The sequence below is a fragment of the Portunus trituberculatus genome, chromosome 28 (genome assembly GCF_017591435.1).
Source record: "Portunus trituberculatus isolate SZX2019 chromosome 28, ASM1759143v1, whole genome shotgun sequence".
Classification (NCBI taxonomy): Eukaryota; Metazoa; Arthropoda; class Malacostraca; order Decapoda; family Portunidae; genus Portunus; species Portunus trituberculatus.
In genome coordinates, this window is record NC_059282.1 from 5,377,270 (window position 1) to 5,394,769 (window position 17,500).

General features: G+C 40.3%; 1 protein-coding gene across 1 annotated transcript in view; it reads right to left on the minus strand.

The window, feature by feature from the left end:
* Positions 1 to 17,500, minus strand: part of LOC123510344 (G-protein coupled receptor GRL101-like) — a 53,145-nt gene that overhangs the window by 4,963 nt on the left and 30,682 nt on the right. Inside the window, 11 exon segments of the mRNA XM_045265417.1 lie at positions 905 to 1,122; positions 2,808 to 2,899; positions 4,664 to 4,811; positions 5,604 to 5,802; positions 6,688 to 6,801; positions 6,803 to 6,887; positions 7,479 to 7,550; positions 7,893 to 7,964; positions 10,916 to 10,987; positions 15,917 to 15,988; positions 17,329 to 17,472. Coding sequence (XP_045121352.1) covers positions 905 to 1,122; positions 2,808 to 2,899; positions 4,664 to 4,811; positions 5,604 to 5,802; positions 6,688 to 6,801; positions 6,803 to 6,887; positions 7,479 to 7,550; positions 7,893 to 7,964; positions 10,916 to 10,987; positions 15,917 to 15,988; positions 17,329 to 17,472 — 1,288 coding nt within the window.

Here is a 17,500-nt window from a genome sequence, read left to right on the forward strand (position 1 = left end):
CAGAGAGAGAGAGAGAGAGAGAGAGAGAGAGAGAGAGAGAGAGAGAGAGAGAGAGAGAGAGAGAGAGAGAGAGAGAGAGAGAGAGCCAAAAAGCAATATAAAAACAGATAAAAGAGAGAAAAAGGGAAAGAAAATAATTTCAACAATAACAATAACAACAACAATAAAACACTTCATAACTCACTTCCTTTCTCTCTCTCTCTCTCTCTCTCTCTCTCTCTCTCTCTCTACGTATACTTTCTCTTCACCATCTGGCACAATTAGTCTTACAGAGGCCTTCACTCACTCACTCACTCACTCACTCAAGCACCCATTCACTCACGTACATTCAGTTAACCACTCACTCACTCACTCAGACACTTACTCACTAACTCAATTCATTCATTCATTTAGTCACAAACATTCACTCACTCACTCACTCACTCAGATATTCCCTCACACACTAACTCATTCCTTCATTTATCACTTATTCACTTCTGCAGTCACTCAACATTTATTCATTCAAATCACTCATTCACTCAGTCACTCATGCGTGCTTTGGGGTCCGACGGGTCTCCAAGCGCACGGGTTCGAATCCTGTCCACGGTCCGAGTGTAGGTTGGGCTTCCTCACTCGGGGCAACGGTTTCCTAGCGGGTGGGCTTTGAGATAGGAGGTACCACATAAATTCCCGTGAAAATCCCACATGGTATAAGAAAAAAAATAAACTCACTCACTCACTCACTTATTCATTCATTCATTTGACCACTCCCTCACTCGCTTATTCATTCATTCATCCACTTAAACACTCACTTACTCATTTTCTTATTCATTCATTCATTTAACCACCACTCGCTCAAGCACTTATTCACTCACTCACTCCCATTCACTATCACTCTCACTGTCTCATTCTGTCGCTACATCACCTGCGGGGGAATAATGACGCCAGCGAGGGACAGCAGGCCAAGCAGAATGATGGGCAGCCAACACGCAGCGTCCGTCACCACAATGAGCATCATCTTCCGTGCCATCGACGACTCCCGCACCTGTTGGTCACTCCTAACGGCGGCGCTGGAGGTACGCGCCGCCCGGTACATCCCGCAGTACGACCCGGCGATCACAGAAAACGACACCAGGTTCACGACTACTTAAGAGAAAATGGGTGGTGGTTTTACTGGTCAAAGAAAATACATGGAAGAAAACGGATCTTTATTAGTGATCATTCTCTTCTATACGTAATAAAAAAAGAGAATAGGTTATCTACTATACGAGAGAAAATGGGAAGGAGGGATGCTTTAATTAGTCAGAGTGTGTAATGATTCTGATGATTCTCTGTTAAAGAAAACGAGAATGGGATAACTACTGTACAAGGGGAAACACGAAGAGGTTTTTAATGACGAGAAAACTAGGTCATTTGAGGGAAACCTGTTAATTGAGTAGATAACCTTGTTTGTGTGTGTCCATTCATTGGCTTAATCATATAGGTTTACTTCCACTGAGTCTATTATCAACAAAATCAACACATCCTGGAACTATTATTGTGCTGAGATTCCACGAAAACCTTAATTGGCAGGTAGCGGCATCAAAGACAAAAGACTTCTAATACATCAACCAATTACTGATACAAGAAAGGTAATCAAACTAAACTTATGGTCAAAGGTCAGGTGATATTTTTACATTCACTTACACATCACCATGATCAATGTTACTATCCGTTCCAGTGTCCTCTCCACCACACACTACACACCTACACCCACATGACGCATTCTCCTACACTCCTCTCCACCACACACCACACACCCACACCCAAATGATGTCTTGTCCTACACTGCCAAGCCACATAAAGTATCTTTTGACTCTTTCATAGTAAAACACGTTAATTCTCACCACTAGCACCAATTAATGAACTCTTTACAAGCATACACGAAAGAGACGAGGATAAAAAAAAGTTGATTTGTGTCATTTTTAGCTAATGGTTTGAAGGTGGTAAAGATGTCAGAAAAGATCTCTCAATTTGGTCAGTGGTTAAGGGCGTGGAAAGTAGCGGTGAAATTATTAAGGAAGAAACTCAAACAATCTCGAATCACAGTCCACTAACGATTCCACTTCCACTCCACAGCACCACACACTGGAAAAAAGACGCACAGCCAAGTCAAGTGACGTTACTGTTACGGGAGCTATTGATATGAACTAGTCAATCCATCAACTTATACAATACTAATGCTGGACACACTCAAAATAACACCTTACCCTTTCACTCCCAAGCTTTATGACGTACTAACCAAGGGAATTATTCATATGTAACTAGTCTAACTCTTATTGTCACACTGCCCATTGCCCACTCCAGCAACTCTCCACAGAACAACACAGTAAAAAGGCGCCTTACTTAGTTCCAGTACATATATGACGCTTTTATCAAGGGAATCCAGTCAACCAGTATACTTCTTGTACCCATATAGCTAACTCCACTTCGTCTCAACAACACCACGTAGTAAAAAGTAGCCTTATCTACAGTTACAAGACATATGAGGTTGTTTTTGAAGGGAATCAGTCAGCCAGTCTCATTATTGTCAACACTAGTTCCTCTCTGACAAGGAGATGTGAGGTTGTAATCAAGGGAACCAGTCAACCAGTCTTTTGAATTAAATTAGGTTGAATTAGGTAAAGGTTAGGTTAGGTTCAGCAGGTTGGGTTCCTCATTATACCCCACACTGTCAACACATAGTTCCTCTCTCATCTTATTTAGTTTCAGGACATGAGGCTGTTATCAAGGGAAGCAGTCAACTAGTCTCATTATTGCACCCGAGTTCCCCAGAGCCAGTCACTCACCCAGGAAGACAAAGACCGAGTATTCCCACCCGCTTGGCTTCTCGTGCGTGATGTGCAGCGCCAGACACACGCCAGACCGCCCGTAGAAGTTCCTGGAGGAGTGATGTGTGATGTGATTAGGTTATTAAGGAATTGTGAGTGTTTGTGTTTGAAGTGATGCATTGAAAGATGTGTTATTTTAAAGTGTTATTTGTAGATCTTGTGGTGTTATTTGGTGACGTGTGATTTGTTAAGTTATTAAGGAGCTGTGAGTGTTTGTGTTTGTAATGATGCAGTGTAAGATAGGTTGGTTTATTGAGTTACTTGTATATCTTGTGGTGTTATCATTATTTTTTTTTTTTTATGCAAGAGAGAAAACCAGCTAAGGGTAATAAATATTAAAAAGGGGAAAAAAAGACTCACTTGAAATGCCGGTTCCCTTAAAGACGGTAAAGATTTGGCGGTATGATATGATTAGGTTATTCAAAAACTGTGAGTGTTTGTAATAATATGCGGGTTTGAAAGATGTATTGTTTGCATGGTGTTATGTAATTGTTGTTTTTTTTTTTTTTGTGACGTGTGATATGGTTAGGTAGGTAGGTATTGTTAGGTTTCAGTACTATGCCGCTTTCATACTCATTCTGCATACTATTAAGCGATTTTATATGATTTCAGAAGCTTATGTGGGGGATTAAAATAGTGAAGACTGTGGGCATTAATCTTCTGCTCTCCATATCCCAATGTAAGTAAAATCGTCTATCACACCCAAAAACTCAAGGTAAAAATGCGTTCCAGTACTGAAGTGTTTAAGGATTTTGTGAGTTTTTTCCACTGATGAATGTGAAACAAAGAAAATTCTTCCACACGCTGAGGGACAGAAGGGAAGAATTGTACCGGAACAGGACTCGGCGGGGATCGAACCCAGGACAACACTCTCACGGTACAAGACTTACCCAATCGACTTGTGATGGATTACATAATGCTTAGTCAAACCTAGATTGTGTGACCGCTATACATACATACATGCAGAATAAACACACACACACTCTCTCTCTCTCTCTCTCTCTCTCTCTCTCTCTCTCTCTCTCTCTCTCTCTCTCTCTAAGGCTCTTCAGTACTGGGGCGCATTTTTTACCGTGAGTTTGCCTAAGATTAGCCGATTTCATTTACATTAGGAAGGGTCTATGGAGGTCAGAAGATTAATGGAATGAGTCTTCACTATTTTAATCCCCCATATGAGTTTCTAAAACTGTATGAAATCACCAAATAGTAAGCAGAATAAATATGAAAACACGTCCTGGTGTTGAAAGAGTTAAATATGATGTCAGTTGTCCTTTGTTCAAGTCTAAGCCACTGCTCTATTGTCTGTCTCATGAAACACCACCAACATACACAACATAACACTATCCTGATACAAATGCGGCTGTATGTTGCCCTTAATCCCTTCAATACTGGCACACATTTTTACCTTGAGTTTTGTGTACGATTAGACCATTTTATTGACATTAGAAAGGGTTTATAGAGGTCAGAAGATTAATGGCCACAGTCTTCAATATTTTAAACCCCCACATGAGTTTCTGAAGCTGTATAAAATCACCAAATAGTCACCGAATATGGAAACGTGTTAATAAACACTAAGAAACACTATAGAAACACTCTCTTTCTCTCTCTCACTCTCTCGAACCTTCCTTTGTATCTATTAACAGAACGTATCTTTAAAACAATCTTTTTACTGAAGGGGGGAAAATCTCTCTCTCTCTCTCTCTCTCTCTCTCTCTCTCTCTCTCTCTCTCTGAATAAATCGGTACTTTTTAATAATGTTTCTGCTGATAGGCTCTCTCTCTCTCTCTCTCTCTCTCTCTCTCTCTCTCTCTCACTTGAAGTAGGTGAGGGGAGCGAGTGGCAGGGCGGAGAGGAGACCCACGCAGGCCCACACACCTCCCATGATGGCGCGGGTCCACCCCATGGTAAGGCGCGGCACTCGGAAGGGGAACATGATCACCAGGAACCTCTCCAGCGTGATCACTGAGGGGAAACACCGCACTGCACTCTCTCTCTCTCTCTCTCTCTCTCTCTCTCTCTCTCTCTCTCTCTCGTGTGATAATTGTGATAGATGACTTTTATGTTTGATTTACGAAGAAGAAGAAGAAGAAGAAGAAGAAGAATGAAGATTTTCGAAAAGACAAAGGAAAAAAGAAAAAGAGAAAGAAATGCAAGAAGAAGAAGAAGAAGAAGAAGAGAAGGAATGCGAGTTTTATGGCAATTATAGTGACAATAAAAAAAAAATTAATCTAACAAACACACACACACACACACAAAAAAAAAAAAAAAAATGATAATAATAATAATAATAATAATAATAAAAGAATACTTAAAAAAATAGATAAAATAAAATAAAACAAAATAAAATAATTACAATAAACCGCTAAACTAGGTAAGGTTCCCCCAAAAAATTATTTCCTCGATTCCCTGAAGCTATCATAGAAAACGGAGATTGTAAGGCACACTCCAAAAGATTGCCGGAGGAAGAAAAAAATAATAATAATAATAATAATAATAATAATAATAATAATAATAATAATAATAATAATAATAATAATAATAATAAAGTCATATAGAAGGAGTAAATAAAAATATTCCTGAATACACTATACTAAACACACACACACACACACACACACACACACACACACACACACACACACACACACACACACACACACACACACACACACACACACACACTCAGAGCCTCAGAAACCCCAATAAACACTCAAAACCTCACAAAAAGACCCAATAAACACAGAAGTCACTTACCGGTCAGTGTGAAGACAGAGAGCTCACTGGAGAAGGTGGAGAGGAAGCCCGCCAGCTGACAGAGGGGCGAGGTCCTCCACACAGCGTCATAGATGAAGTACACCCCGCGGTACCTCATATCCACAGCAGCGATGATCAGCAGGTACAGCCCCATACACAGGTCACCCAGCGCCAGGTTGGTGATTAGGAACGAGTGTACCTGTGGTGGTGGTGGTGGTGGTAGTAGTAGTAGTAGTAGTAGTAGTAGTAGTAGTAGTAGTAGTAGTAGTAGTAGTAGTAGTAGTGCAGGATTTGGAGGAAGATGATGGAGGAGGAGTAGGAGGAGGGGTAGGAGGAGGAGGAGGAGGAGGAGGAGGAGGAGGAGGAGGAGGAGGAGGAGGAGGAGGAGGAGGAGGAGGAGGAGGAGGAGGAGGAGGAGGAAAAGCTGATAATTTTTCGTTCCTTCCTAAATCTATAAAAGAAAAAATGAGTCACCTTAATTACCTCTAATAACATGTTCTCAAATTACTTTATTTTTAAACCATGTGGGCTTTCACGGGAATTTATGGGCTAAAGGGGACACTCTCATAATCTTAAAGCTATTTCTTAACATATTTTAGCAACTTCAATCACGTTTCTCTCCTCTTCTATGAACCTCCCCTCTTTCCCATATATAAAAACAAAACACCTTTTTAATTCATGTTTATAACCTTTCATCACTTCCCCTCTTCTTCACAATATCAAATAAAAAGACAACAACAATCTAAGTTTTATTAATCCTTCCTTACCTTCACCATCTTTTAAATTGAACCCAAGAGTCTTTTCAAACTTCTTTCATATATAAAACAAAATATTACCTTTAATTACGTTCTCTCTCTCCTTCCCAATAACAAGAGAAAAAAAATGCTACACAAAAAAGTTCTATAAATCCTTCTTTACTTTAACTATCTAAAAATTCTAAACCAACCCCAAATATCTTTTCTCCACCTTCTCACTCCTCACCTGGTTGTCACTGCTGTACACGAGACGCCACAGAATTTTAAACCAGCGCCACGGAATTCTAAACAAACTCCTAGTACCATTCCTTCACCTTCTCACTCCTCACCTGGTTGTCACTGCTGTACACGAGACGCCACAGAATCACAAGCAGGTTTCCAGAGAGGGCGAGAGAAGCCAGAACCCAGACACACACACGCAGCACGCCATTAGTCATCAGATCCTTCGCAGGAGCTGAACTGATCTGGCCTCGGGTAGCAAGACGGGACGTGACGGGCGAGGCAGCAGAAGCGAAACTCATCTGTCCACCTGTATTTATAGAGTCCCAGGTGTGATTGGTGACGCTAGGGAAGGTGTGGTGCATGTTGGGTTGTTAGTGTGTTAGTCTATGTTAGTGTGATTGCAAGTGGACAGGTGGAGCAAAGATAGGGTGCATATTAAAGTGTTGGCTTTGAATTGGGATTATAAGACACGTGACACCCAGACACACACACACATTCACACTAGACAAAGGGAGCGAAGCAGTGTATTATGGTAAGCTGGGGTTCTATTGTGTGCATGTATTCCCGCTCTTCCTCCGCTCCAAATAGACACAGAGACAGACGAAGACAAACACACACACACACACACACACACACACATACACACACACATACACACACACTCGAGGATGAATACAAGTGAAAATAAGTGATATAACAAAGAGCATAAATTTAACCATCGTTCTATTTTCTCTTTTACTCAGAACTCCAAGAATGAAGTCACTTTTACTCATCCCTTTGTTCTTTGCTCATTCACTGACTTTTCACTGATTTGCGTACGTTTTTGAGAGAGAGAGAGAGAGAGAGAGAGAGAGAGAGAGAGAGAGAGAGAGAGAGAGAGAGAGAACGCTTTACTCACAGGTGGAGGAGGCGTGGCAGTACGGAGAACACCCTGGGATCCATAACGCTGATCATGTTTCCACGTAAATCTCTGTAGAGGAGAATAATTAATTGCAATATTTTTACTTGAGCGCCTACTTTTAACATTTTTATTGCAGTTATTTTTTCAGTAATTACATAAGCTGGAGAGGAGACAGAGAGAGAGAGAGAGAGAGAGAGAGAGAGAGAGAGAGAGAGAGAGAGAGAGAGAGAGAGAGAGAGAGAGAGAGAGACTAGCGTTAATTAATTCTATTGTTCAGGTGAAAAATAAATATCTAAGAAAAAGTTACAGTTCAAAATATACTCTCTCTCTCTCTCTCTCTCTCTCTCTCTCTCTCTCTCTCTCTCTCTCTCTCTCTCTCTCTCTCTCTCTCTCTCTCTCTCTAATACTTACAGGGAGAGCAGCTTAGCCAGGCCAGTAAGAGAGCCGTCCTCGAGGCCAGACAGATGATTGTGAGAGAGGTTTCTGTCAGTTCGAAAGAAAAGAGAGAGAATGAGTGAGAGGTGTGTTTGAATATATTCTCTTAATTTTTAATTTTTCTCTCTTTTTTTCCCACTAAAACAAAACGCTTCAAATATACAAACCAATCATGCTGTCTTTCTATCTATCACGCTATCCATCTTTCTGTCTGTCTATCTATCTATCTATCTACTTATCTATCTATCTATTTTTCTACCTATCTTTCTATCTATCTATCTTCCTTTCTTTCTATCTATCTATCTATCTATCTATCTATTTATCTATCCATCTATCTATCTATTTTTTCTTTCTGCCTATCTATCTTTCTATCTATCTATCTATCTATCTATCTATCTTTCTTTCTTTCTTTCTTTCTTTCTTTCTATCTATCTATCTATCTATCTATCTATCTATCTATCTATCTATCTATCTATCTATCTATCTACCCATCTATCTATCTATCTTTGCTTCTATCTATCTATCAATCTTTCTATTTATCTATCTACCTATCTTTCTATCTATCTATCTACATATCTATCTATCTAACCAACTACCCGGCTGAAGGAGGCAGTAGACACCCGCTGAAACGATAATTACTCCAAGTGATGGCTGGAATTCTAGGTCAAGAGGTACTGTAAGCCAATCAGTAACTAAGCTGTGACCTCAGAAAGCTAAAACAGTTTATATGATGGTAAGCCTTCTGTACTGTCTCCTTCAATATTTTTTTTTCTATTTTTTTTTCCACCAAACCTTCTCCTTATCTGTATTTCCATCCTTAACCTTGACTTTTAAGAGGGAAGGATTCAAGGGGTCTGGCAATTAAGAGGTCTTTTTTGTTATATTCTTTTGTTGCCCTTGGCCAGCTTCCCTCTTCCATAAAAGAATGTAAGAAAGAAATGCAAGGGGTATGCTATGCTTCACATGTATGGGAAGGTTCTACTCATATTGTGATTTCGAACTGTCAATCTTCAGCCTCTGTCAATCTTCAGCCTCTTTCTCAATATCGCAGTGTTGTATCTCTTGCTAATTTCTATATTCTCGCTAACTTCTCTTTTGGTCTTGCTAACTGCGTGTCTATATTACATACCCATCGATTTCACTTTGTCACTCTATCCACTTTTCAGCTTATCTATCTATCTATCTATCCGTCTATCTATCTAATTTTATCTCTCCATTTACCTATCTATCTTTGCCTATCTCATCTTTCTACCTATTTTGTCTCTCTTTTTTATATATCTACCTATCTTTAGTCCATCTTTCCATCTGTCTACCTATTTTTACCTATCTTTCCAACTATCTATTATTTTGCTTATTTTTCCATCTATCTACTAACTTTTGCCTATCTTTCCATCTGGCTATCTATATTTCCCTATCTTCCCATCTATCTATTTTTCCCTATCTTCCCAACTATCTATTTTTGCTTATTTTCCCTATCTTTCCATCTATCTACCTATTTTTGCCTACCTTTCCATTCATCTACCTATCTCTCCATCTACCTATAAGGGGAATCAGTTTACACGCCCACGTCCCCCTCAGGTTGCCAATTAACTGAGCTGATACAAAAACTGATGACGCAATCAGAACACCACCAATTACAGGTAACTAAGTGAGATTCATACCGGTAATAAATGACGTACGTGTGTGTGTGTGTGTGTGTGTGTGTGTGTGTGTGTGTGTGTGTGTGTGTGTGTGTGTGTGTGTGTGTGTGTGTGTGTGTGTGTGTGTGTGTGTGTCTCTCTCTCTCTCTCTCTCTCTCTCTCTCTCTCTCTCTCTCTCTCTCTCTCTCTCTCTCTCTCTCTCTCTCTCTCTCTCTCTCTCTCTCTCTCTCTCTCTCTCTCTCTCTCTCTCTGTCAAATGCAGAATTCCTAAACATTTCAAATAAATCTTCTATATCACCAGGCCAAGGACGGAGAGAGAGAGAGAGAGAGAGAGAGAGAGAGAGAGAGAGAGAGAGAGAGAGAGAGAGAGAGAGAGAGAGAGAGAGAGAGAGAATTACATCACTACTCCTAGATTGCCTTTAAACTCCGGTATTAGTTCTTCTTTTTCATCATCACCATCAATATCACCACCTACTACTACTACTACTACTACTACTACTACTACTACTACTACTACTACTACTACTACTACTACTACTCCTGCTGCTAAAATTCTTTGTCATTATGTAAATACATTTTGTAGTACGCCACGGAAGATGAATAAGTTTCTGACTGACTGACTGACTGACTGACTGACTGACTGAATGATTGAATAAGTGACAGCCATTTTCTATTCGACTCTGTATTCGTATATCGAGCAAAATGTGAATAAAATTGTAATATTATTTTGATACAAGGATTTGCATGAATCGGTGCCTACACAAGTGAACTAATACATCACACACACGCGCGCATACACACACACACTCACACACACACACACACACACACACACACACACACACACACACACACACACACACACACACACACACACACACACACACACACACACACACACACACACACACACACACACAGAACAATAAGCAAATCAGTGTGGTCTATAAACTTCCATTCATAGTTTATTAATCTCTCTCTCTCTCTCTCTCTCTCTCTCTCTCTCTCTCTCTCTCTCTCTCTCTCTCTCTCTCTCTCAATACGTACCCGACAAGTGAATCACACACACACACACACACACACACACACACACACACACACACACACACACACACACACACACACACACACACACACACACACACACACAGGGAGAGGGAGAGAGAGAGAGAGAGAGAGAGAGAGAGAGAGAGAGAGAGAGAGAGAGAGAGAGAGAGAGAGAGAGAGAGAGAGAGAGAGAGAGAGAGAGAGAGAGAGAGAAGGAAGAAAAGGTGTAGCATTATTACTCTCATTACTTACAATACTACTACCTCCACCACCACCACCACCACCACCACCACTACTACAAGCCACACTTACAGACTCAGCAGCGATCGCAGGCCAAGGAAGGCGTGAGTGGACACATTGGACACCCTCTGGCCGCTGAGGTCCCTGAAACAAAGACACACAGATCTCATGACACAAAGGTTAACCCAAGAAGTCAGTGAACCACAACACCACCATCGTCCTCGCTGCTCTACTGGCCAATGAACCGTAACGTGACAACACCAGAATAACTACAATGATTAATACGAAGTTTGTATCAAGTTCGTAAAATTACATCGCTAATTTTCTCTTCCTTACGTTTTCCTTCTTTTATTTATTTATTTATTTATTTATTTATTTATTTATATTTTTGTTAACTCGAGGTGAGACGTATGGTACGTTAGTAATAAACTGTTCTTACTTCCACTGTGTTTAGAATTTACCTTTTTTTCCTTTTTTTTACCTGTATTGCAACGTATTAAAGGGACTGCCACGTGTTACAGGGACTGCCACGTGTTACAGGGACTGCCAGGTGTTACAGGGACTGCCACGTGTTACAGGGACTGCCACGTGTTACAGGGACTGCCACGTGTTAAAGGGACTGACACGTGTTACAGGGACTGCCACGTGTTACAGGGACTGCCACGTGTAGGCTTGAAGGAGTTCTTACAGCTTCCCTTTCTTTCTTATGTTCTTATGTACTATTTCCAAAGGCCACGAGGTAATTACGAGCGTTCTTAATAGTATTTCTCCTGTTTATGATGTAGAAATTTAGTTACTTAGCCACTAAAACCATAATAACACCTTTTGAAATCCAGTGTAACGTCAGCTAGTCTTTTTTTTTTTTAAGACCCGTATTCTAAAACACTTCCATTTTCAAAGTACACTGAGATAATGAACCGGTTTGTCAAGAGTGTTTCTCCAGTTAATGATGTAGAAATCTCGCTACTCTGTCACTAAAACCATAATAACGGCCTTCAAAAACCCGTGTAACTTCACATACATAAAAGCATTTGCAAACAAGTCGTGGAAAGGTTATAGAGTACAAGAGGAAGGCATCTTGTTTGGCAAAAATCGAATAACTGTCAAGCTCTGTAACACTATCAGCATACAGCGCACGTAAGACTGAAGGGAGAAAGATGAATACAGAGAGAGAGAGAGAGAGAGAATGTGGCAAGTTACTCCACATGTGACCTCCAGTGCTTCTATAAATACCTGCTGACTACCTTTCATTTATTTTTGTCAGGTAAGGTATTCAGGTGACCAGTAATGACCCAGCACTTTTGTCTCATTAGTACCAAGCGGTCTCTTTTACCTGGCTCTAATTTCAGGTGACATGTATTTTTATCTTTCGTCTGTCATGATAGTGTTGACACCTTTAGTCTGGCAATGTTCTCAGGTAATAGCACCTTTTTTTGCACTGTTTCTAGATAACCCTTCATTCTCACGTATATTTTAGCTAATGGCGCCTTTTTTCTGGCACTGTTCTAAGGTAACCCATTATTTTCACTTATCTTTGAACTAACAGCTTTTTTTTCTGGTGCCGTTCCAAGATAATCCTTCATTCTCACGTAATTTTCAGCTAATAACGCCTTTTTCCTGGCATTGTTCTAAGGTAACCCATTATTCTTTTTTATCCTTGAGCTAATAACACATTTTTTGGCACTGTTTCTAGATAACCCTTCATTCTCACGTATTTTTTTTTTTTTTTTTTTTAGCAAATGGCGCCTTTTTTTCCTGCACTGTTCTCAGGTAACCCATTATTCTCACGTATCTTTGAGCTAATAGCGCATTTTTCTGGCCCTGTTTCTAGATGACCCTTTATTCTCACGTATCCTTGAACTAACAAAGCCTTTTTTTTCTGGCACTGGTTTCAGGTGATATGAGTTTTGAGCTTGCCGTGCCTGCTCCATCAGCGTTCATGAATATGTCAACACTAACACTGTCCTGTATGTCTGCAAACCTTCAAATAATATTCAGGGAACACGAAAGCCTTTATTTGCCAGTCTCCATTTAAAACCTATCTACTCCCTACCCATCCATCCTCTATTCTCCAATTCATACGAGCTAATGGCACGGCACTTCGCAGCAATACACTCTATTTTTCAGTGACCTTGCAATCCTTCCATTAGCCTCTGAAGGTCACGCTACACACACAGGTCAGTGCCGCGGTGCACGTTCAATGTTTACTATAATCTTTGAGACACTCGATAGTAGCATTGGGTGATTAAAAGAGCAATACTGAGACGCACTGTTACCTTGATTTTTAGGTATGATTAGACGATTTTATTTGCATTATTAAGGGTCAATGGAGGTCAAAAAATGAATGGCCAGAACCTCTACTATTCTAATCCCAACATGCTTTAGGGTCCGAGGGGTCTCCAAGCGCACGGGTTCGAATCCTGTCCACGGTCCGAGTGTAGGTTGGGCTTCCTCACTCGGGGCAACGGTTTCCTAGCGGGTGGGCGTTGAGATAGGAGGTACCACAAAAAGCACCCCCTTTAGCCCATAAATTCCCGTGAAAAGCCCACATGGTATAAATAAAAAAAAAAGCTGTAAAAAATTGTCAAAATAATTACAAGAATAAGTTTGAAAACGTATCCTGGTACTGAAGAATGAAAGAAGCAACACTGACGATACAAACGCTCAACATCGCGCAGGAAACAAAAGAAGGTCAAGCCACGCGCGTCGACACACAGTTTTATCCATTTTTTTGCAGATTGATCGCATTAACTAACGAGTTTTATCATGCTAACTCCGTCATCATGTTTGCTGCGTCACTGGTACAAAGCCACTGTATCTTTATAACTGTGTGTGTGTGTGTGTGTGTGTGTGTGTGTGTGTGTGTGTGTGTGTGTGTGTGTGTAGTATTATTCATGGTGTTTATATTTCTCGTCCCCTTCACAGTTGCATGATTTTCTTATTTTTACATTCATATTTACCAACAACAATCAAAATACGTCCACATTACATTCAATTAAACATTTTTGTAGTCTAGAACATATATAACTACTCTCTCTCTCTCTCTCTCTCTCTCTCTCTCTCTCTCTCTCTCTCCCTTTAGTGCTATGAGAGGTAACACGATGTACAGTACAAGAGCAACAAGAGTCTGGGAGTAACTTCCATGTTTCATCATGTTAGTTCTTCACCTTTCACACTTCGCTATTCATACAAATCTAGTGTATTTTCACGGTGGCAATGTATATACGTAGGTCAATTTTATTTTTTTATATACATACCATGTGGAGAGAAAAAGGAAAAAATATAAAGAGGAGGAAGAAAAGGATGAAAAAGGAAAATAATAATAATAATAATAATAATAATAATAATAATAATAATAATAATAATAATAATTTCATTTATACCATGCAGGCTTTTCACGGGAATTTATGGGCTAAAGGGGATACTATTTAATTTAGGGTACCTCCTATCTTTTGAAAGCCCACCCGCTTGGAAACCGTTGCCCCGAGTGAGGAAGTCCGACCTACACTCGGACCGTGGACAGGATTCGAACCCGTGCGCTTGGAGACCGCTCGATCCCAAAGCACGCATGGTTCCACTGTACCACGGCGGAACAACTATTAGATTATTTCCTCGTTACTATTCGCGAAAATCTACTACGCTTTATTTTTCATATTAAAATATACACGAGTCAGATGCACCGAACTTTCCATGGCGGGATAAAATTAGATTACTTCATATTGGTAAAGCCTGATTATTATTTACGAAAAGCTAACGTGTCTCTTTTTTTTCCCCACACAGCAAAAAACTATTGGTGTCTAGCGCACGCTTACAACTTTTTTCAGGATAATAATGAATTCAATAACTTTATACTGGTTCCGCCTCATTAGTCTATCATGTGTGTGTGTGTGTGTGTGTGTGTGTGTGTGTGTGTGTGTGTGTGTGTGTGTGTGTGTGTGTGTGTGTGTATCATGTTGTTATTTTTCTCTGACGTCAGTGCTTGAGGGTGAGTGTATAGAGGTCCACTGATTCGTGATGTTGATAAATACACAAAACATTTTTATAACTAGAAGTGGCGTGCTGATCCGCGGCATGTTTTTTTTTATTCTTTATGAAGGCAACAAACAGTTCAATACACGGCTGTTTACATCAAGACCAACCACTGATTAACCGCATCCGAGCATCAAATGGCATGGAAAAAATATTTATAAGAATCTTAACACACGTGAGACAAATATAACACCACGTAACACACATCGGACAGTGTCTTAGATGTTCAGTTTCGCTTGTAGAATTCATCAACACGGAAAGAATACCTGCACGGGGACTGGCATTCTAACTGGCATAACACCACGTAACACACACATCAACCAGTTTCTCAGATGTTCAATTTCGCTTGTAGAATTCACCACCACGGAGAGAATACCTGCACGGGGACATTTTTTTATTTACTCTTTTTTGTTCCCCTTGGCCAGCTTTTCCCTCTTACATAGAAAAAATACACCAGTTTAGTCAGCAGGGGAAGGCAAGGGTACTCACTCACCATAATCTGTCTACTCTAAAATGGCCCATGGGTTCAAAACATCGTGTAGCTTATTGATGATATAATTGATTTTACGTAAATAATGCTTGTTCTCTGTTGATCCACACTCTTATCATGAGGACAGACCACGGCTTTCCTAGATCTGAAAACCACGCATTCCCTGGGACACCATTCAGACTGAGACCTGGGAGCCATTTTAGAGTACACAGGGTGACGGCAGAGGAAATTTCCACAGGTAATTTGGCAGGTAATGAGTGGCAGAGGTAGAATTTCAACAGCAACAGCGTTAGTGATCGAGCGGTCAATAACTTACACTTATTTTAAAAGTGTGGTTTTTTTTCTCTCCTTCAGGTCTTGACACACGCGGCAAAAGACGTGAAGTTAGTAAAATATGAAGCTTTAAACCTGTCCATCGGTAGCTTAGAAAATAAGTTAATGAAATATGTAAAGTTCGTGTGTATACATTTGTGTGTGTGTGTGTGTGTGTGTGTGTGTGTGTGTGTGTGTGTGTGTGTGTGTGTGTGTGTGTGTGTGTGTGTGTGTGTACTCACAGTGAGGAGAGCGAGGACAAGCCGTACAGTGACCACCCCTCAAGCGTCGCCACCCGGTTGCCCGTGACGTGACTGGAAAATAGTAAAAGAAACCGGGGAAAAAAATTCTGTTCACTTCAAAAGGACACTATAGTAATTGCTGTGTGTGTGTGTGTGTGTGTGTGTGTGTGTGTGTGTGTGTGTGTGTGTGTGTGTGTGTGTGTGTGTGTGTGTGTGTGTGTGTGTGTGTGTGTGTGTGTGAGAGAGAGAGAGAGAGAGAGAGAGAGAGAGAGAGAGAGAGAGAGAGAGAGAGAGAGAGAGTATTCTGTGATGGTAAGTCCAACGAATAAATATGCAGATGTTAAAATTCTCTCTCTCTCTCTCTCTCTCTCTCTCTCTCTCTCTCTCTCGCACACACACACACACACACACACACACACACACACACACACACACACACACACACACACTGCATCCTTAAATGGCAAATGGTCAGTCAGGCTAGAATGGCGATCACTCCAATTAGTGTACACCTGAGTCTACCTGCGGCTGAGGAGCGAGCAAAGGTAAGGAACACCCTTCCATAACTACAAAGAAATTCAATCCTTTTTATCTACATGCTCCACTTGAGAGAGAGAGAGAGAGAGAGAGAGAGAGAGAGAGAGAGAGAGAGAGAGAGAGACTGGTAATAGGAATAAAATTGGAGACTGTAGTTTGGCCTCGTGGTATTTTTTATAATAGATTCCCTGCTCATTCCCGTTTTCTTTCATCTATTTTCTTAAACATCAATTCGCAGCAAAATTCAAAGTAAAAAGGTCTACAAAATTCGTAATCTTATTTTGTATGTATGGTAGTGAAGCTTTTTCTTTTATTTATATTCACTTATGTATATCTATTTATTTTCTTTTCTTTTTTTTTCTTGCTTATGATGTTTGGTGTCGTTTAGTTTCTGTTTCGAATCCCCCACACAGGAAATTCTAATCATATAGTTTTTCTCTCTATATTTTGTCTACATTTCGATTTCCTATTTTTTTTTTCTCTTTCATCATATTCAAATACGTCATATACTTTTCCACTTTTGATTGATATGTCAAAAAAAAAAAACACTGAAGCAAACATTCACACACTATCTATCTATCTAACCATCTATCTATCAGTCAAACCGTCCATTAAACTATCTATCTATCCATCTAACCACCTAATTATCAACTCATCAACTTGACCATCTAAAAAACTATCAATGTAATCTTCCATCTAACCATCCATTAAACCCCTTAACCATCCATCTATCTATCATCCTAACCATCCATTAAACTATCTATCTCTTCAACCAACTCTCCATCTACCAACCTACCAACATCTCTACAGTCCAACATCACAATCTTCCTATCCACGTGTGCCTTTCCCTAATCCCTCTCTTTCATCAGACTTACAGCGTCCTCAGGTTAACGAGGCCCAAGAAGGTGGAGTTTTGGAAGCAGGTGAGGAGATTGTCTCTCAGGTCAAGGATCCGAAGACGATTCAGCCCAAGGAATAAACCAACAGGCAGTACCGTCAGACTATTGTTGCTGATGTCACTGCAGGAGGAGGAGTAGAGTGGAGTGG